The sequence below is a fragment of the Nyctereutes procyonoides genome, unplaced genomic scaffold, assembly GCF_905146905.1.
Source record: "Nyctereutes procyonoides isolate TBG_1078 unplaced genomic scaffold, NYPRO_anot_genome, whole genome shotgun sequence".
Classification (NCBI taxonomy): Eukaryota; Metazoa; Chordata; class Mammalia; order Carnivora; family Canidae; genus Nyctereutes; species Nyctereutes procyonoides.
Genome location: NW_026575040.1, coordinates 3,767,161 through 3,794,877, shown reverse-complemented (window position 1 = coordinate 3,794,877; position 27,717 = coordinate 3,767,161). Strand labels below are relative to the sequence as shown.

At 56.5% G+C, this 27,717-nt stretch overlaps 1 protein-coding gene across 1 annotated transcript in view; it reads right to left on the bottom strand.

The window, feature by feature from the left end:
• Positions 1–26,843, bottom strand: part of HCN4 (hyperpolarization activated cyclic nucleotide gated potassium channel 4) — a 42,035-nt gene extending 15,192 nt beyond the window's left edge. Inside the window, exons 1-2 of the mRNA XM_055319619.1 lie at positions 26,068–26,843; positions 1,670–2,093 (exon numbers count right to left, since the gene is read on the bottom strand). Of these exons, the coding sequence (XP_055175594.1) occupies positions 1,670–2,093; positions 26,068–26,843 (1,200 nt within the window). The remainder of the gene's footprint in view (positions 1–1,669; positions 2,094–26,067) is intronic.
• Between the last annotated feature and the right edge of the window lie 874 nt (positions 26,844–27,717).

The window sequence follows — 27,717 nt, the reverse complement described above, 5'->3', positions numbered from 1 at the left end:
TTATGTCCTGAGCATGGGAACTTCCATCCAACCAAGCGCAGGGGTCCTGGAGACCAGCAGACCGGCAGTGAGCCATGGCAAGAAACGTGCCTCTGCAGAAGCTTCCTCAGGCTCCAGCCTGCTCTGCACCCCAAGGTGGGCAGCCTCACAGCGTATACCTACCCCCACGCTGGCACCTCCAGGCCGGCCAGCCTGCTGCCACTGCCAAAAGGCATAAGTTGGACGGTGGCAGATGCAGACAGAAGCGCTGGCACAGTCACCTGCTGTTTTACAAACTCCAGCCCACAGTCCTCCTCTCTTCCTCCCACAGAGGACTGCATTCGGCCCATGGCTGAGTTAGGTTTGTTCCAAACAGTGTTGGCCCACCCAGTTCTTTTACAATTTTTTATTTAGTTTCTGTAGCCAGGGCTCTGCCCACAGCCCCTAGGATCCCTTTACGGTTCTTGTGCACATGACTCCAGGCTCCTCGCATGTGGGCTTTTCACTCCCGCCAGCTAGCCACTATGGCTCTTTGTCAGAGACCCACCCCAGGCTGCTGGGAGCTGCTTTGCCTGCCTAGCACCAAGGGCGGGAAGTGCCCTGAACCAATGGCTGCCGTGCAAGGGGATATAAAAATTCCAACTCCTTGTTCTGACTGGGACAACTCCAAGGTGTGAAGCACTGTGTCCCCAGAGCTCCCCACGGGACTTTGCTTGGTGTCACCTTTATTTGGCTTCCTTTCTTCCATCCTCTGTCCCTCTTCCCCAGCCCCCTACCAGATTATTCTTGGGAATGCTCCCTGCCTCAGCCCCACTGGGGGAAAAAGCCACTTTGATGCAGATCCTCACCTCAGGGTCTGCTCCAGAAGAACCCCCAGGACACCTAAGAATGTTGCCAACAAAATTCACAAAAATCCAGATTTCTGCTTCTCATGATCAGTCTGTAGATCTTGAAACCCTGAGCCTGGGGATCCCTGGGTGGCACAGCTGTTTGGCACCTGCCTTTGGCCCAGGGCACGATCCTGGAGACCCAGGATCGAATCCCACTTCGGGCTCCCGGTGCATGGGGCCTGCTTCTCCCTCTGCTTGTGTCTCTGCCTCTCTCTCTCTCTCTCTCTCTCTCTGTGACTATCATTAAAAAAAAAAAAAAAGAAAAAAAGAAACCCTGGGCCTATTCTCTCTTGGCAACAAGTGGCTACAGTGGAGTAGAGGCAGATGGAAGGTGTATTCTTCAGTTATCCCCAGTCCACCACACTCCGTACTGCCTCCCACTGGCCCCTTTCACCCATTCATGTTCCCTGCCTGGCCCCTACAGCCTCATGAGTTTACGTTCTCTACAATATTGTCCAGTGGTTAACAGCGCAGGCTCTGGCATCCAGGTTCACCAATTACTGATTCTGTGACCTCATACAAATCCCTTAAACTTTCAGTCTCTTGGTTTCCTTATGGAAAAAGTGAGTACCTCTACAGTTATCAGAGACTTAAATGGGATACTGCCTGTAAAGTGATTTTCATATTATCAAGCACACGATAAGAAGTCAAGAAATTACTAATATTTGTCCTCTTGGAGCAGATGTGCCTGCTACAATCCAACAGCCCAAATCCAACTATCTGAGACTACCTGGTGGCCCCGCACTCCCCCTGTGGGAAAAATATCCCATCCTCTGAGAGGTTTGGGTCTTACCACTCACCTCTTCCCACTGGTGAATATATCGAATGAGGCGAGAGAGACGCAAGAGGCGCAGGAGGCTGAGGATCTTGGTGAAGCGGACGATGCGCAAGGCCCGGGCAGTCTTATAGACTTCTGAGTCAATGCGTGTTTCCACGATGAGGAAAATGTAGTCCACAGGGATAGAGGAGATGAAATCCACCACGAACCAGCTCTTGAGGTACTTCATCTTAATCCGCTGCGGGTCCAGGATGATCTCTGTGTTGTCCTCCACCACAATCCCTGTGCGGAAGTTGAGGACCAAGTCGATGAGGAAGAATGTGTCCGACACCACATTGAAGACAATCCAGGGTGTGGTGTTCTCATCCTTGAAGAAGGTGATGCCCACGGGAATGATGATTAGGTTTCCAACCATCAGCAGCAGCATGGTCAGGTCCCAGTAAAATCTGCCCAGAGACACAGGGGTCAGTCTCCAGGAAGACAGAAAGAATGAGTTACAGACCATGGGAGAAAACTCCAAGGGAGAGCACATGTGGAAGAATGAAGTCTCAGAAGGTTCTAAGTGACTTCATGAGATAGGCACAGGGGTACCATAGGCAAGATATAGAGATTGGAAGAGAAAGGCTCTCTTTTCCCTAAGGATACCCCCTGCCTGTCCCTCTGTCTGCTCCCCAGTGACAGGCCTTCCACTCCCAGCCCCACCTCCCAGTGGGAGTCAGGCTGAAAAGCAAACCAGTGATGTCCAGAGACAAGTGTGAAGCTGTTTCAGCAGTAGGAGCAGTTCGCCCCACAGTACCCCAGCCTCAGGCCAAGCTGCTCCATCCTCCCTGAGGGTCAGCTATGGCCTGAGACAGGCTGGCAGGCAGACATGCTACAGCCTGTGACCAGAGAGCAGGGGAAGTCCAGACACACAGCAGGTACCTGGGTGGCAGGATGCCTGGGATCCAGCCCCAGCTCTGTCACAGTCAAGTTGTGTGACATTAAGCAGGGACCCTTCCTGCTCTGGGCCTCAGTTTCCTCACTGTGCAATGAGGGGTGGAGCCTAAACACTCTGTCCCATAATTCCAATCTGGCCCTCACCCACACAGGCTTTTTGGGGCTCTTCCTTTAGTCTATCCCCTATAGTCAGAAAATGTTTGGCCATCTCCCTCCCCCAGAGGTTTACATTCTAACACAGGGTTGGGGAAGGACAGTGAGATCTTCAAGGGCATGAAGTGTTAATGAGGGGATTTCAGGCACCAGTAAGGTGCCACTCAATGCAATGGAGTGAGATCATGGGGGTTTACAGTATCATTTCTCCTAAGGTGTCATACCAATTGCAAGGGTTTCCTGAGGGAGGTGGGAAGGGCCCCAGGGTGAAGCCACCTGGACTAGAAGGGGCCCCTCTGGAGTGTGCACACAGCACACGCAGGCACAGACCACATGTCTAGAAGGTATGACCAATCAATCCCAGGGACCCTGCCCGAGTACCAGCCACCCCAGGGCTGGCCCCAAGATCTAAAACCTGCACTGCAGATCTTCAAAAAACCAAATTACATGAGGCAAAAATCCCCTCTGCTATTAATTTAGACAGTTACAAAATAACAGATAAAGGTATTGTTAAGTCAGGCAGAAGTAAGCATGTTCTCTCAAGAGAAATAACCTTTCAGCCATCTTTAATTTTCGACTGCAAGAAAGCCAGGAGGGAGTAGGAGACAAAAAGACCTGCCTCCCCCAAGTCTTCAGAGAGTCCCTCTCCAAAACCTGCCAGAGGAGTTCCAGGTTTGAAAAAAATCACTTCACAGCAAATTGCTGTCTTTGCCAGGTTCAAAATGGTGCTATGAGTCAAGGAGAGGGCAGGGTCTGCTTCACTGGAAGTGGATGAGACAGCTGTCCCACATCACACAGCTCAGGGAAAGGGCAGCTTCTGGAAGGGCAGCTTTGGACAGCTCCTTTGAAAACCAAGCCATTCAGGGCCTCAAGTCAGAGCCTCCCAGGCTAAAAGCTTCTCATTCTAAGGCTGTTGCCAAAAGGTCAACTTCAGCTCCTTCCCTGACCTGCAACCCACCACCCTTCCTCCAGCTCTGAGCCTCTATGCCATCTGGGAGAACCCAACCTAAGACCCAAGAACCCACCCTGGCCATCACACCCCCCACACAGAATACTGCACATCCTGCTAATGACGCGTGGGCCCCAGCAGAATGGTTTCAGCTTCAATGGGGTGTTCCTGAGCTGTGTACACTCTCTACACAGCCTCATGCATGTCACTCAAAGACAGCTGCAGACACTCATTAGAAGCACAAATAGGTATCCCCATTCACACACAGAGTGTGCAAACACCCCTATATACACATGGTCACCGTTCCTTTTCATTTAATCTCTTGGGAAAACCAAAACAAAACTGTCATTGAGAGGCTACTGAGGGCCTCATGGCCCTCTGTACATAAAGCTAATAATACACCCAGGCTAGAGGAGTTTCTAAAATTAACAGAGCAGGAGCAAGGCGGCTGAGAATGCTGACTTGGGCAGGCCTGCCACTCCAGCGGGTTTCTACACTTTCCCCAGCTCTAGTTCCCTCAATTACAGACCAAATTTGAGACAGTAATTAACAGGAGAATGTTTGCATTTAGTGGTCTTCAAAAAACCAAATTACATGAGGCAAAAACAACCATTTCCTTGCATTTTGACTAATTATTTCAATCGTGAGTTTCCAGATGCTAAGGCATATTTCTAGTGCCTGATCTGGGCTAGGGTCAGAATGCTGGAGCACTCCTCCCCACAAACCACTATCCTGGAGCATCACAGAGCTACCCAAAAGGCAGCATAATAATATGATGGGAAGAAAGGCCTTCAGAGCCAGCCAACCTCGGTTCAATTCTCAGTTCCATCATTTACTAGCAAGGCTTTTAATCTCTCCATGCCTCAGTTTCCTTGTCTGCTCACTGAGGAAAATAACAGTACCTAACTTGGGATGCCTGGGTGGCTCAGCGGTTGAGCATCTGCCTTCAGCTCAGGTAGTGATACCAGGGTCCTGGGATTGAGTCCCACATCAGGCTCCCCACAGGGAACCTGCTTCTCCTTCTGCCTCTGTCTCTGCCTCTTTCTCTGTGTCTCTCATGAATAAATAAACTCTTAAAAAAAACAGTACCTAATTTATACTGTTATAAGAATGACATGAATTGATATTTGTAAAATGCTCTGACCTATGCCTATCTATGTTATTAAATGAGTCAATAAGGATTCAAGACCTTATTCACAGGAAAAAGGTGAGGGAGGAAAATGAAAACGTCCAAGGAAGAGTCAAAACAAAGCATCTGCTGGGGGGGGGGGGTGGTGGAAGGAAACTTATAATGGTTCTGAGAGAGTCCAGTGGTGGAAGTCAAGGATTCTGTGAACAGACAACAGAATCAGGCTAACTCAGCAAACTGATGCCCTGACGTCAGGGAGCTCGTGGTCCCGTCAGAAGATAAGACTTAGAAGACAAGTTGGGCAACGATGTAAGAAACCATCCTAGGCAGCAGCCCAGCCATCTGAGGTGCGGTCCCATTGGCCCAGAAGGGTGAGGCCGAAAAGTGCTCGTGGAGGAGCTGGGCTTTGGGAGCTGCCCTTGGTACTGGAGACTACCTCTCCTTACTCTTGCAAGACAGCTGCACGGATTTTCTAAAGCAGGCCAGGCGTTGGGGGTTCAGCACCACGGACAGCTCCCGGCACTCGCCCAGTCCCTTGGGCGGCTCAGCCAGGGGATCTTGGCAACAGCCTCCGCACAGCATCTTCAGCCCCTGGGCCCCTCTTCTTGCCAACCCCAGTGATCAGAAGCATCTCAAGTGACTCCATAATGTCTCTGAGCTTTTTTATTAGGGGGGCTTCTTTGCGACTGAATTCATAAAGACTCCAAAACATTTCACACACATCAAGCACTTGCTTTGTGCTTTCCACATACTACTTGATTGAATCCCTGTACCAGCACTGAGGTGGCTGCTATTTTGTGGATGATGACACCAAGACTCAGAGAGAAGTATCTACTCAAGATCACACAGCTAGTGAGGGACAGAATGAGATTCTGAGAGGTCTGGGAGACTTGAGAGCCTGACCACTTAGGATTTTAGGCACCTCATTGGGATGCAGTGAGGGAGACCAGCCTTACTGGCACCTCTGCATCACACTGGGGAGGTAGCCTATCACAGCGGGTGTAGTCCTCTCTTGTAGACAAGAGAGGAGAGGGAGATAGTGCCAGATGGTGACTACACTTATAGTGGTGAGCACTGAATAATGTATAGAACTGTTGAATCACTATGTTCTACACCTGAAAGTAATATAACATTGTATGTCACCTCTAGTTCAATCATAAAGTTTTAAAAAGAGAGAGGAGAAGAGAGAGTTGTGAAGAGGTTTGGAGGGGACCCATCCTCCTGATGCTAGAGCCTTCTGAGGTACTTGCTAGGTGGGGAAAGTAGCACACCTTTCAAATATTAAAAGCATCCCAGTCATGAGCGATCAGTCGGGCACAGTTGCGCCATCCTGTAAAAGGGAGGTACTAACTCAGGTCCATGGAGGAGGGAATAGTAACATTTCCAAAACCTCAAGCTGGATGCACCACCTTCCCGCAGCACCTCGCTGCCCTAGAATCATTCATGGCTAACCCCCACAATCCAGGGTGTGCATCCATAGTGGCGGGTGGCAGGTCCTGACAGGGAAGCAAGGGCCACCAGACTCAGCCATGCTGGCGTTGGCACATGCCTGAATGACAGGCCTTGTTCTCTCCAAAGCCAGATGACCCTCCCCTATCCCAGTGTCCTCTAAGCTAAAAGGAAATCCTGGCCAGCAAAGACACCTCACCCTATTTTCAGCCCCAGGACCCCAGACCTGTCCTCCCTTAATCCTGGACCTTACCTCCTACCTGGCCACGCAAGCAGACAGGTGAACCTTCAGCAGGTGGGCATGGTCTATAGGGGAGCTTTGGAGGAGCAGGTGTCATGTGCAGAAGAAATGGGGGGATGGCAAAAAGCCAAGCAGCACTTTTACACTGACACCTAGAATATTTCATGGTTTGGTCTGAAAGGAAAGGTATGGCCCCAATACCTTTGGAAGAGGTAATGGAAGGCTCCTGACCCTGAACTCAGAGACTCAAGGACCAGACCAAGGGCCCTCTCCTTCCCTAGAGGTGAAGAGGAGTGAAAGGTAATAAAATGGGGCAGGAGAAGTAGAAGTCAGAAGAGGGATGGCCCCCTTCAGCCTCCTTTGGTCCACACACACCCATGCTTGCCTTTAGCACATACGCTTGCACACACGCAGGCACGCACATGTACACACATGTGTACACACCTACATACACACCCCCATAATACATTTTTGCACATACTTTCACCTATGCATTCCTGCTCATTTTTGCCCTTGTCCACACATGCATACTTTCTTGCCACACCTGCTTGCATACATCTTGACACAAATGACATCCACTGGGAATCCTGCCAGCTAGAAGAGAGTGTCAGTTTTTTGCCCATTACATTCTTTGCCATCCTTCGGGATTCGTCTGAAGTGCTACTACTTCCAGGCCTCTCCAACCCCTCAACGATGGAGCCTCAGCCCAGCCTGAGTCTTGACTTTGGACGCCCTGAAATGCTGTGGCTCCCTGAAGGCAGGGGCCTTGTCCCAGACATGCCTGCACTGCTGCCACTCTCCCAGGTGAGCGGCACACCCAGCGCCCCATTGATAACCCCCTCCCTCTGTATAGACACCTCTCCTAGCACCAGACCTGCATTCCCATCTGCCACCTGGAGGCTTGCTGGCTCCTCCACCCAAGTCCCAGGCTGAACTCAGCATCTTCCTCCTCAGAGCTGAATGGCACACTCAGCATCTCAATCACCTGGGCTCAAGACCTCAAAGCTATCCTCAGCTGTTTTCTCCTTCCTACAGGCCCCGCATGCAGTGTCAAGCCTTGTCTAGCATGTTTTTTTTTTTTAAAGTAGGTTCCACACCCAGCATGAAGGGCCCGAATTCACAACCCTGAAATCAAGACCTGAGCTGAGATCAAGAGTTGGACACTTAACCGACTGAGCCACCCAGACACGCCTTGTCTAACATCTACGATGGCTTCTGAATCTGTCCGTGACTGCTGTGTCCCAGGTCAGCTCCTCACTGCTCCTCGCCTGGACCCTTGCCCTTGTTGCCTGTCTCTAGCCTCCACACTCTTTCCTTGCAGCTCACGTGATCTCTGGGTTATCTTCCCAAATATTATTTTTTAAATGCTTCTTTTTTTTAATTTTTTTATTTATTTATGATAGTCACAGAGAGAGAAAGAGAGAGAGTCAGAGACATAGGCAGAAGGAGAAGCAGGCTCCATGCACTGGGAGCCCGACGTGGGATTTGATCCCGGGTCTCCAGGATCGTGCCCTGGGCCAAAGGCAGGCGCCAAACCGCTGCGCCACCCAGGGATCCCTTCCCAAATATTATGATTATATCACCCCTTGCTTGAGCCGTCTTGGCAGACTCCCCATGACTACAGAAGAAAGTTTGAGCTCCAAGGTCTGGCATCCCCTGTGCCCCACTTCCCCATTCTCCCTCCTGCTTCCTTCACAGTAGCCAGGGACACCCAGCCCTTGGCTCTATCTCCATCCACATTCCAGCTCCTCCCCCTAAGCACTGGCCCTGCCTCCTGAACCTTCACCTCGTGAAATGCCTTCCTTCATCCAAGACCCAGTTTGACTGCCTCCTCCTCCAGGACGTCTGCCTACCCATGCTGTGTGCCTGGGAACAGCTTTCACATCCTGCCCCTTCCATCAGGCACCAGCTAGGTCTCCTCTTAGCCTCCCAACACATCACAGAAACCAGGAATCCAGGAAGCCTTGTGTCTGGGACAGCAATGGGAGCGGGGAACTCCCCCTGGATTCCCGAGCTGGCCCTTGGTTTTCCAGGCCCAGCACAGATGACAGCAATGACAATCAGACTGGTGGAGGACAGCAGTCAATGTTTTCTGGATGCTTACTGTGTACCAGGCACTAATCGGAGTACCTTACACAGATTATTTCATTTGATCCTCATAAAATCCCTGTGAGGGAGATACTACGATTACGCCTATTTTACAGATGAGAAGACTAAGGCACAAGAAGTTGAGAAATTTGCTATATATAGTGGATCAAGAATTAAGCCCAAGGAGCCTGCCTCCAGAGTCCCACTTTTAACCACTCTGGAGAAATAGGAATCTGGCTAGTAGTATTTTTCTCTCTCCCACACTCTGTACCTCCCCCTGCCCTTCCCGCCTCCACCCCGGCACCTGCACCCTCAACATCTTTACTCCCTGATCCCTCCACTGCTTCCCTTTCACAAGCTGTATCCTAGAGATGCCCCTCTCCTAAACCCCACACCCCACCGAGTCAGGGGTGGGGCCGGCACCCTCCCCACTCCACACTGTGCCGCTTCCTGCCTGTGCTAGGGATGTTTACAAGATCCTTTGAGCAGCCTGTCATTTTCTGGCCAGCCTGCCGGCATCCATCTGCCGCGCTCGGGGACCCTGGCAGTGCTGGCACTTGGGTCACAACCTCCCATTCCACTCCAAACCCTGTCATGGTCCTGGGTGACTTCTACTCCATATATCAACCCCCAACAGCCGGCCCCTCGAGGGCTTGGTGCCCTGAGTCTAATGACGGCATGTCAGTCACCCCTCAGCGTGGGATGGATCATGTCACCCTCCCTGGCTGTTCCATCTCTCACCCCGACCTCCTTTCCCTCCAGCTCTCTTAGGAGTCATGCTTAGTCTACTCTGTAGTGTCTGTCCCAGGACCTGTGAGTCACAGAGGAACCCTCTTGCCTCCTCCCCTCCCCCGAGACCTAATGGTCCAGCTCTCCCACCCCCCTCCCCATCCCCCTACTCCCCTACCCCCCCACCCCTGTCCTTCTAGCCTTCGCTTCACAACAACACACCATTCACCATTCATCAGGGCCAGCATTCACCCTTTGCAGGTTTCATGGGGACTGTGCAAAAAAAATCCCACAGCCTCAGGCCCACCCTGAGGCGCTATGTAAGCGCCTTAGCTCCCGTGCCTCAATTTCCCCATCGGGGTTTCCACACTCAAATGGCCCTCACCCCCAAATGCCCAGCCTTCCAGGATAGCCTTGGAAACTTTCGCCACCATTCTCCTCCAGCAGCCACTTCAAATTATCTTCTCCCTCCTCAAAGCTCTAAAACCACTTTTCTACCCCACTCTCAGCAGATAACACCATCTTCTACTTTACAGAGAAAAAGAGAAGCCATCAGGAATGTCCCCTTCCTCTTTCTGCTTGCCTCCCCCTCATCCCCACCCACTCCTCCAGTAGCAAGAGCACTGGCGACCCCACCCCCTGCCTCCTGACTAGTTCCCTCTGCCTCCCCAGGGACCCTGACCCTGGCCTCTGCCTTCAGTCTCCCTCCCCAAGTGTCCTTTCCCATCAGCTTGTTCTTTTAAGCTCCCTACATTTAAAAAATAAAATGAAACCACTCTCGAATCCTGCCGCCTTATCTCACCCAGCAGAAACAAGCTTCCTGGAGGAGGTGTCACAGGGCCGGCCCTCTCCCTTCCATCACTCCTGTGGACCACGCAGCAGCCGCGCAGGCCAGGGGGTGCTCCGTGGTCTGTTCCTGGCTGACCCTCAGCATCCCTGCCTCTGAGCCACTCTGCTGAGACGACTGGGTTTTCTCCCTTTGCTCTGCCTCTCTCTTTCCTTCCCCTGCGTGACCTTTAAGTGTTTTTGTTCCTTTGGGCCCCAGCCTCTTCTCTCTCTCCACACTCTCCCTGCGTGATTTTACCAACTCCCACGGCCTCCATTATTCTGCTGGCTTTCAAGCCAGGCCTCTCTCTGAAGCTCCACACCCGTGTGCTCACTTGCCCGTTCCACCTTTACACCTGGGATGTCCTGCAGGAACCTCATTCTCGCCACCTCCAGATAGAACTAAACAGCTTCCTCTGAAACTCTTGTGCTCCCAGCAGGAGTTCCTCCAGCCATCCAAACACACGATCTAGACTCTAGACGATCTAGACACCGGGGAGCTACCCTCCACCTCCCTCACCTACCAACATCCAACCAGTCGGACTGAGCCTCATCAGCAGCCTCCTACCCTGCGGCTTCCTAGCTGGCTGGGTTCCTGGCCTTTCCAGGACCCCACACACCTCAGGGTCCTGGGTGGGGTCCGCATCCCCCAGCAACCCACTCTCCACACTTTGCTCAGAGTCCTTCTGTGTTCCCAGCTAAACCAAGTTTCACTGTCGTCCCCCAGGTCCTTCTGGATCTGGACTCTGCCTCCTTCCCATGTCTTGTTACCCTTCCTCCCCTCATCGCTCTGCTCCACACATACCACCAGCTCTCGGTGCCCCAAATGCACCATGCTTCCTGTCCTCTGGGCTAGCCCACAGGCGGGCGTTTGCCTGGCCTCTCCTCCCCACCCCTGCCCACCCCAGCCCCTTGGTTCAGAGGAGGCATTGTTTCTTGGTATCCCAGGCAATCTGGTTAGATGCCCCTTATCAGCATTGCCTCAGCATAGTATTTATCACACTATGATGAAATTGTGTGTTTGATTTGTGTGCTTACATCTTACGGCGTACGAGACTCTCTGAACTTGGCACAGGGCCTTTTACACGGTGGGTCGTAATAAATGTGTGAATGGGTGTGTGAATGGATGCATGCACAAAGCTGAGTGACAGGTGGCCCAGCAGAAGCTGCAGGAAATGGCAGCTCACGGAGACCCACGAGGCTTTCACAGGCCTCCGATGATCAGGGTGGAACGTGTCCTGTCCAAACCCTCAAGACTCCAAGACTCCCGGGAACACCCATCAGAGGATGGCCGCCACCTGGTGCTGAAAACCATGGTGGAAAAGTCAGAGAAGGAAGGGCAGAGCTGGGGGGGGGGTGGAGAAAGAGTAGATGAACAAGAGACAGGCCAGAAGCATGGGGGTTGGGGTTCTGACAGAGCGGGGTAAATGAGGGGGCTGGTAGGGGGACACAGTAACCTCCACCTTGGCACAACTGTTTCCAGCCTGACCGACACAGGCCTACGGTAGCAGAACACCCCCTCATTAGGGGCATGCCCTTTCGGTGGGGATCTTAAGGATTGCCTCTTGGCTGGAAATGGGCCTAGCACAGAGATGGGGCAGGGGAGGGGGGCCTGGGGCAGGGGAAGAGGCAAAGGGCAAGGGTAGGAAGGAGACAGTCCCACTTCTAGAATCCCCCTGTGTTGCCCCCATCTGCAGACCCAGGATGAGTCTTATGTCCTCAGCCCTGCTCTGTTCCCCACTGTCCCCAAGAGCAGAAACGATTGCTTTTCCTTTTCTGAGATGTGAACACATAGCTGGGCCTGAGGGTGGGGAGCGAGGGGTGCAGGGGCCTCTCAGTAAAATTGTCTTATTGCTAAATGGTTGGATGGACTAAAGGCTGTTGCCAGGGAGGAGGACTGCCAAAAATAAAAATAAAGAAACTACCCTAAAATGTTAACACCGATCATGGCTACGTGGTGGGATTATGAGTGATTTTGTTTGCTTCATCACACCTTTCTATATTTCCTACATTATGTTCTATTTCTAAATTCCATATTTTCTTTAAAAGGGCAAATATTTCCTTTATGATCAAAAAACGAAATCGCCTTTAGTCAATGACCAGTGCCCCATGCTGGGAAGAGTCCCCTCACACGTGTCAGGAGAGAGACACACTGGGTCCTCGGGGAAACTCTTAGGCAGCCAGCATAAACATGCAGAGAGCGTGTTAGCATGACGAGGAGGTCAGGATGAGCAGATTTTTTGGAGGAGGGTGGTGATGAAGGAGGGAGGGAGGGAGGCCATTTGAAGGGCAGGTGCGACAGGCAAAGGAGACCACGTGCCTACCCACACCACACACGTGGGCAGGCACACAGGAGAGCTTCCCTCCTTGCCTTCCTCCCTCCCAACGGTAAAACCAGGATCTTCCACCAATCCTGCCTGCTCCCTCCGTGTCTAGGCTCCTGCTCAGTATTCTCCAGACAGAGCTGCTGCCCAGCCCTATGCCCTCCCAGAGAAGCTGCTGGCTCCCTGGGGGCTGGACTGGGGGTGGGGGTTGGGGGTTGAGGGTGCGGAGAGGGGGTCCTCCCTGCCTATGCCCTGGACCTGGCATTTTAGACTCCTTCCCCCTACCCCCCAGGCCAGAACTCCACATCCCACAACCTTCCAGAGCCAGGCTGGGCCCACAGCTCTTGCCTCTGAGGGCATAGCCCCCCATCCTCACCACCCCCTCTTCTGGCCCAACCTCCTCGACTTGGGGTCTCCCCCACCCCCCCTTTAATAGATGACTTGCTCTCTTCCTCCCACCCGCCTCTGGCCACTAGGGCTCTATTTTTAACCCACCTCAAACTCTCTGACTCAGAATCACAGGGCTCCCAGGTAGCTGCTCCCTCAGCTGCCTGAGGCTGCCTCCAGAACAGATTCAGAGCCAAGGGCATCTAGTGCTTGGTTTATGGGTGAGGTAGCTGGGATTCTGGTGTATTTTTATTTTTTAAGTTTTCTACGTGACTTAAGGAAGAAAATTTGGTTTGGGTTTTGGTTTTGAAGCCCCAAGAAGACCAGTTACTGCTGTCTCTTTGCCCTCCCTCTCCGGAGCCGAGGCCCTAGCCTTTAGCATACAGTGAGGGCTAGCTCTCGGCTATTCCCCAAGCAGGGGTGAGCTGAGGGCTGTAACCCATGGAATCTTCCTCCTTCTGTGATCTTTCAATCATCCAGCACACTGCTTTGCACACACATCACTTGGGGATTTTGCTAAGGCACAGACGGGGATTTACTAGGTGTGGGGTGAGGGCTGACATGTGCATTGCTAATAGGCTCCCTAGTGACAGTGAGGCTGCTGGTCCCCAGACATCACTCGGAGTAGCCAGGCTGTATAGCAGACAGTAGGGAGTTTAGGCATTGTAGTGTTTAAATACCTGGCTGTGTGGCCTCGGACAGATTCCTTAACCTCCCTGAGCCCGTTTTCTCATGCGAAAAAATGAGAACATGAATCCCACCTCACAGGATTCTGGGAGAATTCAATGAGATATTTATAATGTGCTACACCAGGTAAATACTCATTGTATGCTGGCTGTTATCATCACCTTGTTATTCTTGTGACCACGAAGACGCAGCTCCTGGCCTGAGGGCTATGGGGACACTGAAGTGGGTGCCTGTCTCACCTTGAGGAGCCTGCAGTCTTAGGGAGGCACAGACCCACCCCCACAGGGCAGCTGATGGGCCAGACCAGTTCCAAGGGCAGATGAGCCACAAGCCAGTGGGGGCGGGTAGTGAGGGGACTGTCTGGCTTTGCTGTGTGGGCTGGGGATAGCTGGAGGGGAACTTCAGCCAGCCTTGAGAATGTGGCTGGAAAGGAACAGGGAGCAGCAGGGCCTGCTGGGTACCAAAGCCCCAGGAGGAGGCGGTCTGCCGGCATCCACTGGTCAGGAGCGTCAGGGTAGCAGGTATGGGAAGGAGGCCCATGCTACCAGCAGAAGGAATCCAGGCCAGGGGCCAAAAGCCATGGGTTCTAGCTCCCTCTCCCTCCCCCAACTTGCTGTGTGCCCTGAACAAGTCCCTGCCTCTCCTAATCCTTCTCTCAGTTTCCCCCTTGATAAGGGAGGATGGAGCTGGACGATCTCTAAAGAACACCAATTCCATGAATCTCTGCAGTGCAGAGGCTAAAGAGGCCAACCAAGGGCAGCTGGCCAGATGGAAAGCTCGCCAAGAGAAGAGCACAAACCTTAGAGAACTCTGGCATCCTGTCCCTCCACTCGATACTGGTCTGTAGAGAAGACGGGGGCATCCTGAAAGCCAGACCGAGTAGCTGGGACTCTTCCCTCTTCCGGGGCCATGGGAGACCACAAAGGTTGCAGAGGAAGAGAGTTCCTCCGGGGAAGGGATTGTGACTGCACCTTCTCAACGGTGCAACAGAGCACGGGCCCGACCATAAGGAAAACCGAGATATCAGCCCATTGCTTCTCTGAAGGGCTGAGACTTTAAGCCTGTGCACACAGATACACTAATGTGAGAGTGAGTGCGTGCACACACATACACCCCAACGTGTATGGCGGGGGTCATCTGCCCTATAGCGCCCCCAGATGCCAGAATGCTGTGTTCCCTCAGGCTGGTGGCCTAGCCTCTCTGAGCTGCACCCAGCTGGGTGGCCAGACCATCTGGGGAAAAATTGGGAGGGGACGAGCAGCTGGAGCTCTTCCCCACCCAGCTTCCAGGAAACAAAGGCCCAAGCTCTGGCTGTCCCCACTCAGGAGACTGGAACAAAAATAGCATACCGCTGAGGAGCAGCAACTGAGCACAACCCCAGGGGAACTCAGGTAGGAGAGCTCACCTGCTCCTGAAGGAGGGGGCACCGGGGTGAAGGGGGAACCAGATGGACTCAGCACAGAAGTGGTGCTCTAGTGACTATGAGCCTCGGGAGGACTGGGACGCGGTGGGCGGCCTGCCCCGCAGAAGGGAGCTAAGTACCGGCTCTGAGGGGTCTATGTGGCCCCTTCTTGCTGGGATGGGGGTTCCCTGGAGGTGCCTGGGCTCTTGACAACACGAGCCAGATGGGACTCTGCTGCCTTCCGTCTAGGAAAACACAGTCTGACAAGGACGCTGATGAGCAAGGGCCATGGTCCCTGGGGTCCTGCCAGCCCAGAGTTTTCTGATTCTGATCGCTAACAGAAGAAAAGGTAACGACTCTCTGGAGAGGGGCCTGTCACAAATGAGGTTGGACAGCGGGCTAGGGAGTGGCGGGCTAGGGAGCGAGCAATTCACCCCCAGGCGGGGGCCCAGGGCCAAGGGCCCGGGCAGGCTGGTGTGGGTGGAGCTGCAGACCGTGCGTGGGCCTGCAGGGGCCTTACAAGTGCCCCGCTCCCTGGCTCCTCCAGTGACAGAAGCAGAATCACCTGGGTGCTCCCCCAAAGCATACCCGCCCTGGGGCCGCACGCCGGGAGGCCCAGGCATCCGGGGTTGCACAAAGCTCCCAGGCGACCCAGGCCTGCCAATTTCAGCTTGGGGTCTTGCTAGAACCCCATCCCTCTCTGGAAGCATTTTCAATGAGGAAAGCAAGGCGCAGGGAGGGGAGGCCTCGGCTCAGTCCTCACTGCTGGATGGGGCGAGAGAGCATCCACTGGCCTCTTACTCACCACGGGCCCCCTCAGCTCTGTCCCCAGAAGCTGTGAAGCAACACAGCGGGATGATGACTCCTCAGAGCCTCTGGGACAGGATGAACAGCTTGCCGCATTTCCTTCCCCTGCCAATTCCAAAGCCCATGGTGCTGCCAGTCACAGCTGTCTAGGCTGACCTGCACTCCCCATGGAGCCTCCCATCTGAACTCTCCCCAGGCCAGGTCTGAGCTCCCAGGAGGGGACAACCATCCCCCAGGAGACATAACTGGGAGGAGAAGGGGGCGGGGTCCTTTGCCCAGCGAACAACAAAAAAAGCCCGACGTCCACTCCCACAGGAGCCATGACCTACTGGGGGTGCTCAGCAGACCACAGAGATGCCGCACAATCTGCTGGGGAGCCTCCGTCCCATTCCCCAGCACAGAGGGGTGGCCCTCTGTAGAGAGAGGCCCGTGTGTCAGGGACTCCCGCTGCCCCAGGAGCACAGGCGTCGCACAGCTCCAGGATCCTGCCTGGATAGGCCTCTGTGGAGTCTCCAGAAAGAGGGAGGGAGGTGCTCATCAGCTCTACTCATCAACAGCGCTGTCCCTGCCCTGCTGGCTCAATTTGTACTAATGGGGTCAGGATTACAGGTTCAATACCTATTTGGGCAATTAGCTTTGCTCTCTTCTCAGCCTCAGACTGAGCCCTGACCCTGGACACTGAGACAGGAAAGGACCTTGCTGAGGTCATACAGAGGAACAGGAGAAGGGTCAGGAGAGCACACTGAGTTACAAGCTAAGCAAGCTCAGGATGAGAGAACCCGAGCTCCAGGGTGGGCCAGCCCCGGTGCTGCACAGAGAGGCCCCAGCTGCAGAGTCTCCCCCGCCAGCCCATGTTGCTTCTAAAAGATACCGATGGCACTGCTGAGGCCTGCGGGCTGGAGGGTCTTTCCTGTCCCTGCAGAAGGGAACAAGCACCCTGTGTCCTCTGACAGACTCTAGGTGGGAGAAGCTGGCTTTGGTGATGAGTGGCTGAGGACTCACGTTAATCATTGACAGGGGCTGCTCCAGCCTACAACAGGGAACTGCAGGGTAATTACTTCTGGGCTCCAGGCCACACACTCAGTGACATTAATGCGGCGGCAACAGCTGCCTTCCAGGCGTAGTATAGCAAGAGAAGGGGGTCATCTCAGAGGTTGTGCAGCTGGGGCTGAGGCCAGAGCCAGGAGAGCACCCTGGGCCACAAGGACCTGGGGTGAGAGGCTAGGGAGATACGCACACACGTGCCAGTATACGAGTACATGTACTCAGACGGCGTCAGGGTCGAGCCCCAGGGCAGTGGGGTCACGGTCCTCAGGGGTGGAGCACAGAGCTTAATAAGAACAGGTCCAAAGCGGCAGCTGTTGAGTAACCTGCCCGTAGTGCCTACCAACACCCACCCCAGCCCCTTAGCTCCATCTCCCAGAAACCTGCTTCCAAGAAAATGTGCAGAATGGTTCTCTCTTTCCTTCAAATCTAGCTCAGATCTGCTTCCTCCAGGAAGCCTTCCCTGACCACTAATCCACACTGATCTACCCTAAGAGGAGCTGAAATCCTATTGTCTTCTTTGCCAGGTGGTAGTGACCCTCGTCCTCTATGATGGGTGACAAGAGTCTTGGAATAGAGCATTTGATCTGGCCTCGAGCAGGGGCATGACCCACCCCCCCACCCCCGATGCTTGTCCCTCCCCAAGCCCAGAAGACGGTGTATGAGCCAGCCCCATGTTACGTATTAATTTCTGAAAGCCTTGTTGACGCAGACATAACACGTCCACCCACACGGATAAATGCTTAGACAGACACAAAATCATCAGCAGCCAATTATCAGGCCCCCGCAGCTGCCGTGAGCCGACCTGGAGGCCCCGCTGCAGGCTCAGCAGTTTGTGGAGTGGGGAGTGCGGCGGGGCACAGGGAGTCCCTCCGTCAAGCCAGCACACATCCCTGCCCAGCCCTGGGCACCGCTGTGCAGGAGCCCTGAGCTGGCTGCCCGGCTGGGAAGACACACACCAGCCCCAAACAATGGGAGAGCCGAGTGGGGCGGGGAGCCGTCACGTGTGAGATTTGGTGGCTCCGGCGGCGGCAGTGGCACTGTTGTTTATTTATAATTTGTGCTTTACCTCCCAGAGAGGACCAGAGGCAGCTGGCTCAGATGCTAAGAGGTATAGGAGCTCGGGGAGCTTAAAGGGAGGGCAACCTAAAGGGGAGGGTGCAGGGCGGGGTGGGCCAGGTGCTCACCTTACCCCCAGCCCTGGTGCCTCAGGGAGGCACTGGGGTTGCTTCCGAGGCTTTGTCCAAGGACTCGGGTCCTGACCTCTGACCCAGGCCTTATCTTGGTCTCAGGCTGAACCCTGATCCTGGTCACAGTGTGGGCCCAGACCATGGCCTCAGATAAAGACCTGACCTTGATCACACTCCGACCCCAGACGCACGGTCCTAAATCAGGACTCCACTTCCTCACATCCCTGAAGGATGTACTAGATAGACCATGTGACCACCTAGTTCTCTGGTGGAGAGAACCCAGAGTCCACTGGCTACCTGTCCCCTACTCACTCCTGTTGAAGAACAGGTCCCTCAACGGCATCTGGTTCCAAAATCCCAGAGGCTTCCACACCAGTCAGCATCCTGATCCTGCATCCCCAGGAGTAGAGCAGCCCCAGAGTCAGGGGGTTAGGGCAAGCATGGCTCAGCCTCCAGATGCTGCATCCCCAGATATGGAAAGACTCCCTTCTCACTGGATAAGCTTAAGTTCAAAAGGGACTCTGAAAATATCTATCACCTCAAAATTCAGGCATGGAGCCGGGACAACCAGAAACAGCTCCAGTGACCGGGCACCTGTGTGGCACCCGCAGAGACCAGACGCTGCATTCCAAGATCCTTGTTACCCATCATAGAGGATGGTACCCACCCGGCAAAGAAGACAATAGGATTTCAGCTCCTCTTAGGGTAGATCAGTGGCGTAGGTAGTTTAGCATCTGCCTTTGGCTCAGGCTATGATGGAGTCCCATGGCAGGCTCCATGCTCAGCGGGGGGGTCTGCTGCTCCCTCTCCCTCTGCCCCTCCTCATGTGCTCTCTCTCGTGCTCTCTCTCTCTCTCTTCACTTTGTCTCTCAAATAAATAAATAATCTTAAAAAAAAAAAAAAGCCCCGGTGACAAGACCATTCAGGACTCTGGTTGGGGTCTCTGCAGCCAGATGTTACATAAGCCACTGGGTTCTGGTTTCACCTCTGACACCGATTCAATCTGTGACTTTGAGCCAGAGGCTTCCCCTCTCTGACCCTCTGGTCCCCTTGTAGAAATGAAGGCTTTAGGCCAGGAGATCGCTAAGGCCCGTCCAGATCTGGTGGTAAATCTCCCCTGCCAGCTCAGCCCCATCCCTCCACAGCCCCACCACACTGGTAACATGTGGGCAAACATCACTGGCAATGTTTTCACTCTCGGGAGAATGTCTTCTTGAACTACTTTTGTAATTTAGCTTTGTAAAGCTAACAGAAAAGAAGAAGGAGGAGACAAAGCGGGAGAGAGGAAGGAAGAGGGATAGAGAGAGTCCTAGAGACCAGGTTCAAATTGCAGTTCTGGTACTTGAGAGCTGCATGATTTAGGGCAGATCTTTTTTTTTTTCCCTCCCATCAGAGACTCAGTTTCTTTATCTGTAAACTGGGGACAATAGAACCTATCGTTCAGGCCACTGTGAAAAGTAAAACATGAGATACAACGCTTCTAGCCGCTTGGTACATGGTATAGACGGTTCATAAGGGGCAGTTACCGATCTGTGAATCATCCTGGCTTCAGTCTTTGCTGGTTTGAATCTGGGGTTGTCAACTCAAACCTACAGGTGTCAGGCCGATAAATGTGCAAGAATGACACAGCTTCGTATAGAACCTGAGGGACAGTGGGCAACCAGAGAGCAAAAGCCTCTAGTGTGCCCCTGCTGCCTGCTGTGGTGTGGGAACGTGGGGCCAGGGCTGCCAGAGTTTCCAATTTTTCAGGAGAAGCCCGAAAGCCAAATTTTTATGTTACATCTTTCCATTTTAAAACTGTCTCAGATTTGTTATGACACACTGTGCTGCCCAAACAGAACACATCTGGGTGCTGTATTTGGTCCATGGGATGCTGCTTAGCAACTTCTGGTCTATGTACTGCTGTCTCATCTTGAGCACCCTTGGTGACGGGGAGCTCACCATCTTTTTGTGCTACTTCTGCCTCAATTCTGGGCAGGTGCTGATGATTAAGAGTGTCTGTGAGTGGCCTCCTAGGCTTTGGAATCACAGATTTCCAGGGCCCTGGCAATGCTTTCTCAGTAAAGCCCGGCTGGCAGAGAACATCCTCTCCAAAGCCAAGGCAATGCCCCTGCCCTCCCCAAGGCCCGCTCTGGCTGGGAAATGTGGATTCCCCTGGGCCCAAGCAGGACCGCCTGGCCAGCCTTAGTGGCCCTTCTATTAATTAGCAACTGGCAGTAGCAGCTTTGTAAGAGTCCTTGAGCCAAGGGGTGTATATGCTGGAGCCCGCTGCCTCCTCGGTTATATGCCAAGCCCTCCTTCCTGCCGGGGGCAGCTGAGACCGCGCCTTCTGCTCTGGGCGAACTCCCCCATGATGGCCAGTGTTGTGACAAGGGGCTGCTCGGGCTGCTATGGCACCATGAGCTCTGTCATCTGTGTGTAGACAGTGCCTTCCAGGGTGGGAGGGGGGCCGAGGGGGGGGGCAGGCAAGTCCAGCCCACTGAGGGGGTGCTGCTTGGCATGGTGTGGGGCGGTGGAAGGGGCATTAGGGTTCAGACAACCCCCCCAACACAACCTCAAGGTGCCAGGGCAGCTGCTTTTACTGGATGTCTCTTCCCCTTCCCAGGCAGCCACTGTCAAGGCCACCTCACACCCACTATCCTGCCCTGACATGTCTGGACTCCCTCACTGACATCTGTTCCTTCCCAGAAACCTCACTGCGGCACAGCGGTCCCTGCACTCCCTCTGCCCCTGCTCCTCCAGCTGAGCCTACCCCTCTGGCCCTTCGAGTTGGAGAGAAGCTGCCCAAGCCACGAGACAGGGTGGATTCCCGAGGGCCCTCTGGCTATCTGGCCTCCTCTTGCTCATCCCACCCCATCAGTCAGCATCCAGGAACAGCCGGGTCCAAGCCACAGTGCGGGAGGGGAGGAAGGCTGTGAGGTCAACCCCCCTAAGCGTGCAGCTGACCTCTATCACTAAGGGTTGCTCGACCCGGGTCACAGAATTCGCCCCGCTGTGCTCGGTGCTAGAGGCCCACAGGGGAAGCCGGGGTCTCTGCCCTCCGGGAGCCCGGGCTGAGCGGAGAACGCACACATGATGTGAATGAACCCCAGTCCCCCAAGCGCAACAGCATCAGCATCACCTGGGCACTTATCAGGAATGCAGAATCTCAGGCCCCACCCCTACCTCGGACCTAATGAGTCAGAATCTGTAGTTGCACAAGGTCCCCAGGAGAGCTGGATGCCCTGACCACGTGAGAAGCCCTGCGTTAGAACAAACAGGGAGCTCCAGCCAGATGCCCCGAGGCGGTCAGGCTGGACCACGGATGGGGGTGGCTGTGTGGCCCCAGGGGGCATCCCGGAAGACCCAGAGGCCCCTGAAGCAGGGGGGAGGAGGGCAGCTGGCCCGGCGGACAGACAAGCACACAGCCCAGCCCTGCGTGAGGCTGGCCACCTGCAGCCCACAGCCTCCCAGCTCACGGCAGCTAAGAGGACAAACAGGGCCGGGGCCCGGCAGGAGGGCAGCCCCCAGCCGGGTCAGACTCGGTCACACAGACAACTGAAGCCTTGCAAGGGGGAGGACCCGGGGCCCAGGTCTCCCCAGCCAGGGACACAAGGGGCCTGGCCCTGCGGGGCTTCCACACACCCCGCATCCCGGTGGCACCTGGGCCCTGAGCTGGGTCTTGGCAGGTGGAGCACGTCCTCGGCGGAGAGCCCGGCTGCCCACCGTGCCAGCTGACAGCAGCGCCCAGGCAGCTCACCTTGGAATTCCGCTCTGCACCAAGGAGCCCTTCCCCCGCCCAGTGCCGCAAGGCAAGGCCCGCAGCTCCTTTCGGCCTGTCCTACTACAGCACAGAGTGAGCACCCCTGTTGCTGGGGGCAGCAGCGTTCCTGTGCACGGCCTCCAGGAGCCCCCCCAGCCCCCACACCCAGAGCCGGGCTGCTCCCTCCTTCCTCCTCACCCCCTCCTGTGCATGCACTCTGGCCTGGTTGAAGAAGCAGAGAAAGCTGGGGAGAGCTGGGTGTGGGGTGGAGGAAATGGAAAAGTAACTAGTCCTCAGAGTCCCTCCTTTAGCATCTAACTTGGCCTCAGGGTACAGAGGGCCCCGGGGAGGGCTAGCTCTAAGGGGCTGGCACCTGCGCCTGCCAGGCCAGGACTCTTTTCTGGATTGGTCTAGATAGAGCGGGGTTCGCAACCTAGGTGGTCTCCAATTTAGGAAGTCCACAGACCCCAGAAAATTGAGCATCGTGTTGATTCTGGATATACGAGCATCTTTCTCAATAGAGACTCTATGGTTTCCTGCAGGTTCTCACTTAGGTCCCAGACCCAGGTTTGGAACCGCCGGTCTGAGACAAGGTCAGAGGCTCATCTGGTCCCTCCAGGACAAAGGGAAGGAGGCAGTGCCAGTGGGGGCCGCGTGGCGCCTAGCAGCATCACTGGTCTCTGACGGTGCACGGGAGCGCTCACCTCCATAGGGCAGCCACAGTTGTATGGGTCTGATGTGGGCAACGGGATTCCCATTCTCCTCGGTGGGGAAACTGAGGCTCAGACAAAGCTCCTAACCCAAGCAGGGCCCCATAACAGATAGGGCTGGGCCAGTGATGTGAGGTGGGCCATGGCACTGCCTGGGGCCAGGGACCAGCACAGGAAGTCATTGAGTTTTAGGTCACCCTTGGGATTTATCAGGCCACTAGTCCAGTTTCCCTGATTTCAGAGTCTAGCTGTTTCTGTCCCAAGGAAAGGACCCTGGAGGGCACTTCTTCCCTTCCCTTCTTCACAGCTTCAGAAGGCTCAGGCTAGGACAGGGAGGGGCAGAGGGATGAGAAGGGCCAAGCTTCTGTCGGCCTCTATTTTCAAGGCCAAGCTAGAGTTTGGGGCACAGGAGTAGCTCCAGAACTGACATCCCACATAGGGACTTCCTTACCGGCCTTCATGTCCACCCACACAGCTCCAAGACACCTGCTCAGACAGATAGCTGGGCATACACACACCCAGGAAGACCCCCTGAGCCTGACACTTGAAAGCCTGACAAGCTCCTGGGAACAAAAAAAAGTACATTTCACTCAGGTCCCCACTCCTTTTCTCTCCTTTTGGAAAAAACAATGGGTTTTATTTGTTCCAAGCCAAGCCAAGCTCAGCTCCCAGGACATGGCTTCACGTGGAAGGAAGGACCCATCCAGAACCCAAGAGCTCCAGCCTTGGGCAGGAGCCCGGGAAGGAATGTCCTGAGGGGCTGTGTGTCTTGGCTTCTTCCTTTACCAAACCTTAAATATAAGTCTCAAAAGGGAACTGGAAAGTTGGGTGGGGGGGTGGAAGAGGGGAGAGGTGGAGGTGGGGGGAGGCCAGACAAGTCTGTAGAGCCTGGAGGAGCCATGCAATAGCTGGGGAGGAGGCAGCCAAGAGAAGCTTCTTATTAGACATGGGTCAGGTTCTGTAGGTCCCTCAGAGCATAGTCCACTCCAGCCCTCGAAAAAGGCACCCAACCTTCCTCTCCTAGGAACAGGAGATGCCAGATGCAGCCCATGACAGTGAGCCCTGAACTCCAAGCCGCAAACTCAATCTATCATGGTTTGCTGGCGATTCTTTATTAAACCAATTCTGCTGGATCAATGCTTCCTGCCCGTCAAAATGATGAATAAATCCTCAACTGGTCTGAGCAGTGCTTGCAGAAGCTCTTACGAAGGCTGAGCTGGGCAGTGGGGACTGGCTCCATGCAGAGGCCCATGGCCAGTGGCTGAAACTCAAGGGACTGAGGGTTGGGGCGATGCCAGGTTGAGTGGTGGGTTTCCTAAGCTTAGAAGACTCAGCCAGGCCCTTGCCTCTTTGACCTTGTGCACAGGAGACCAGCTGCCCTGGCTTAGAGGTATGACCACTGCCCCTCCAGACACACACCCTTGGGTCTTTCTTGGATTTCTTCTCTTACACTCCACCCAGCCCCAGAGAGCTACAAGACTGCGCACGCAGACGTGTGCTTCCAGCTACCTGTCCCTGCTGCTTGTCGCTACAAACACAGATTCAAAGGCCAGTCTGACCCTTATCCTGTTGCCCATTTATCAATCCTGCTGTGTCCACCCCTCCCTATCCCCACCACCACCACCACCCTCCGCCACGTCCCGGGCAGCCTGCAGTTAGTGAGAGAGCTGCAAGGGGCGGGGGGGGGGGGGGACTGCAGACAGACATGCCAAGATGGGCAGAGGAAGATCAGGAAGGTGGAAAGGTTCCCATGGATGCAGTCAACCCAGCCCTAACCCTCATCCTAACCACCATCCAGGGTAAGGGTGGGTACTGGGAAGGCAAGGCCCAGTTCCCAGAAGGTGCTCCATCAAAGCCTGCGGTCTGTGGAGGCCAGGCATGCCTGGGGTTGCACCCCTTCACATCCCACGCAATGGGGCTGGCGAGGAGAACCCTGACCAGAGGCTCTCAGACAACAGGGAGATGAGCAAGGGAAGGGAGGGCACAGCCCACCTGCTACCACCTGCAGGGCATTCAAAGGGAGGAGGACAAGCCCAGGACACCCAGAGGGTGCGGGAGATCCAACTCCTGCCCACTCCTCCCTGGCTCAGGCTGGGAGCCTGAAGTCCTAGCACTGACCAGAGGGGAGGCCACACTTCAGGAAACTGGCTGGCCCCGGGAAGCAGCCACAGTTCTCAATGGGAGTGTCTCACATCTGCTCACACACCTTGAAGACTATGCTCGTCTGCTTAGCCTGTGGCCTCCCACACCTCTCATTCAGGGAATGGGAACCCTGGATATTAGGGCTACGAAGAGCAGTCCCTCAAAACAAGAAAATGCGGTGGGGGGGGGGCTCTGTTCACCACTATTTTAAGCCATCGAGCGTTGCCTGACTGGTCACTCCCAGCATGAGAAATCTCTCTCATTGGATGGAAAATGGCTTTGCTCTCATTACAAACCTAGCTTCCCTGGAGTTTGCAAAGAGGGCTCTGGGTTGGTAAAATGTTCATTTATACTGGCAGGCAAGCAGGGTAGGCAGGGAAGGGAGCTAAATAGGGGGCAGGGCTGAGAGAGAGAATGAATCAGACCCAGCTTTAAAGGGTGAAGGTTTTGAAGACCCTCACTTCAGTCCCGTGTGTCAGGAAAATTCAGACGGGAGGACAGGGGAACCCCAAGATCTTGACTGGGAGACGGGGGTGGGGGGGGCTCTCTTATTTCAACTTCAGAAGCAATCCCCCATTGCCTCTGAAAACAACCTCCTGTTTTGCAGATACCCCCTGTGGGCCCCCCAGTGGCATCTGACTCAGGTGATGGGGGAGGGGACAGGGTCCCTCTCCCCAACTGGCAGTCACACCGTTTGTCTGGGGACCCATGACTGACCCACGAGAGTCCTAGTAGCTATTGAAGCTCAGGCCTCTGGGGTGAGGATGGGGAACTGCATGAGCCTGGGGGGGTCACAGGACAGCTGCTCATCAGTTGGGACACCAGGCGTCTTCCCTGACCTGTATGAGCAAGGTCATCCTGTCCTGCCAGTCCAGATGCCAGGTGCCCGGGGTGCCTGGCCCAGCGCTCGCCATGAAGGTCTGGACCCAGGGGTACGGTGGGCATGGAGGGCTCTAATCCGGGACCTGAGGCTCCAGCGCCCCCAGTCCTCCAGGGGCCCAGCTCTCCCTCCCAGCTGTAGCTTCCGGGGGGGGGGGGCACCAGAAGGAGATAACTAACCCTTGGGGTCAGTGCCCGGGGAGCTGGCACCTGTGTCTTCCCTCTTGGCCCTGGCTCTTCAGGCTGGATGACCTGCCACTGCGCCTAGGATGCCCAGCCCGGGGAGGTGGGATGTGCGCCTTACAGCGGCAGAGCTTTGGTCCTGGCTGCCTGCAGGGCTAGGCCAGGCGCCCAACACCCTTCCAGCCTGCCTCGGCTGTGGCCCAGACCCCAGGAGGGAGGGGACTGGAGCCCCGAACACAGGGGAAAAGTTGCCAGCGCGGCGCAGGAGGCGGCCTGGGGGTGTCCTGCTGCCCGGAGGCGCCCCACTTGTCTCGGAGCTCCCCGCGCGAGGCAGGAAAGTTAACTCCGGCGGAGAGACCGCCCGGGGACCCCGCACCCCCGCACCCCCGCACCCCCCGCCGCGGGATCGCCCCGGGCCCCTTACCTGAAGTCGCTGTAGGGGTGGATGATCCAAAAGCCGGCCGACTTCACCCTCTCCTGCTCGCGCTCCACCGCCTTCTGGCTGCCGAACATCCTCAGGGAGAATTTGTTGACTCCGGGCTGGAGCATCGCCCCGAACTGGCGCTGCATGAAGCCGGCCTGGCCCAGGCGCGCCTCGGCCTCCGGGAGGATCTGGTCGCCGGCCGCGCCTCCCTCCACTTTGATGGCCGAGTCCGCCGAGCGCGGCTCGCAGGAAGCGGGCGGCGGCGGCGGCTGGGGCGGCGGCGGGGCCGCGGGCTGGGCGGGGGCGCCGGGGCGCTCGGGCTCGGCCGCCAGGCCCGGGGGCGTCCTGTCCTCGCCGGGGGACGCGTCGCCCTCGGAGATGAGCCGCCGCTCCTCGGCGGAGCCGCGCGGGTGCCCGTGGCCGCCGCCCCCCGCGCCCCCCGCGCCCCCCGCGGCCCCCGCGGCCCCCGCGCCCCCCGCGCCGCCGCCCCGGCTGCCCAGCGAGGCCAGGCTCCCGCGGAAGCGCCTGCAGTCGCCGTTGCTGCTGGCCTTGCCCGCGCCGTCCGCCGCCGAGGGCGAGGGCGAGGGCGAGGGCGAGGGCGAGGGCGAGGGCGAGGGCAGCGGCCGCAGCCGGATGCTCCTGCGGCTGGGGTCCCCGCGGCCCCCGGCGCCGTCCTCCTCGGCGTCCTCCTCCTCGTCCATGATCCACGCCTTGGCCCCCACCTGCTGCGGGAGGCTGTAGAGCCGCTTGCGCATGGACGGCGGCAGCTTGTCCATGGCGCGCGGGGCCGGCGCCGGGCCGCGGAGGGGGCGCGCGGGCTCAGGCGCCCATGCCCGGGCGGGCGCGGGGCGGCGGGGCGGCTCCCGGCCGGGCTCCGGGCCCCCGCGCTCCCCCGCTGCCCCCCGCCCGCGTCCGGGGGCGCGGCGCGCGGCCCGGCTCCAGGCGCCCCGCCCCCGCGGGGAACAATGGGCGCTGCGGCCGCGGCGCCCGGGGAGCCGCTTGGAGAGCCGCCCCGGGGCGCAGGGCGCACGGCCCGCGCGCCTCCCCGCCGTGCGCCCCGCGGGCCCGCGGCCGTCAGCCCGTCCCGCCGCCGCGGCCCTGCGGCCGGCCGCCCGCGAGCTCGCCTCGCCTGCCCTGGCCGAGCGCGGCCGGCCGGTCCCGGGGCTCCCTCCGCAGCCGGCTTACATCAGCGGCCGCCCTCCCCGGAGCGCCCTCCGGCAGCGCAGGGCTCCCGCGCCCCGGAATATTCATGAAGCCGCCGCAGCTCGCGGGTTGCCATAGGAGCGGCTCCCGCGGCCGGGCCTGCCTACCTGGGCTTCTTAAAGGAGCAGCGGCGCGCGGGCCGGGGCGGGCGGGGGGCGGGGGCCGGGGGCGGGCCCTGCGGGGGCGCGGGGGGCGCGGGGGGCCCTCGCCGGACCCCGCGGGCGGCGCCGCGGGGCGTCCCTCGTCCTGCACCCCCTGCACCTTTCCTTGGCCACGGCTGGGAGCGCGCCCCAAGTCTGGGATCAGGGCTTGGGCTGCCAATTCCCACCCCGAGGAGACTGGGCGGGGGGAAGGGGCGGGGGACGGGCTTTCCCGAGCTGTCCCCCAGCTCCGGGCCCGCCTTTCCCGCGGCGGCTTAGCTGCCGGGCCGAGTCCCCGACCCACCTC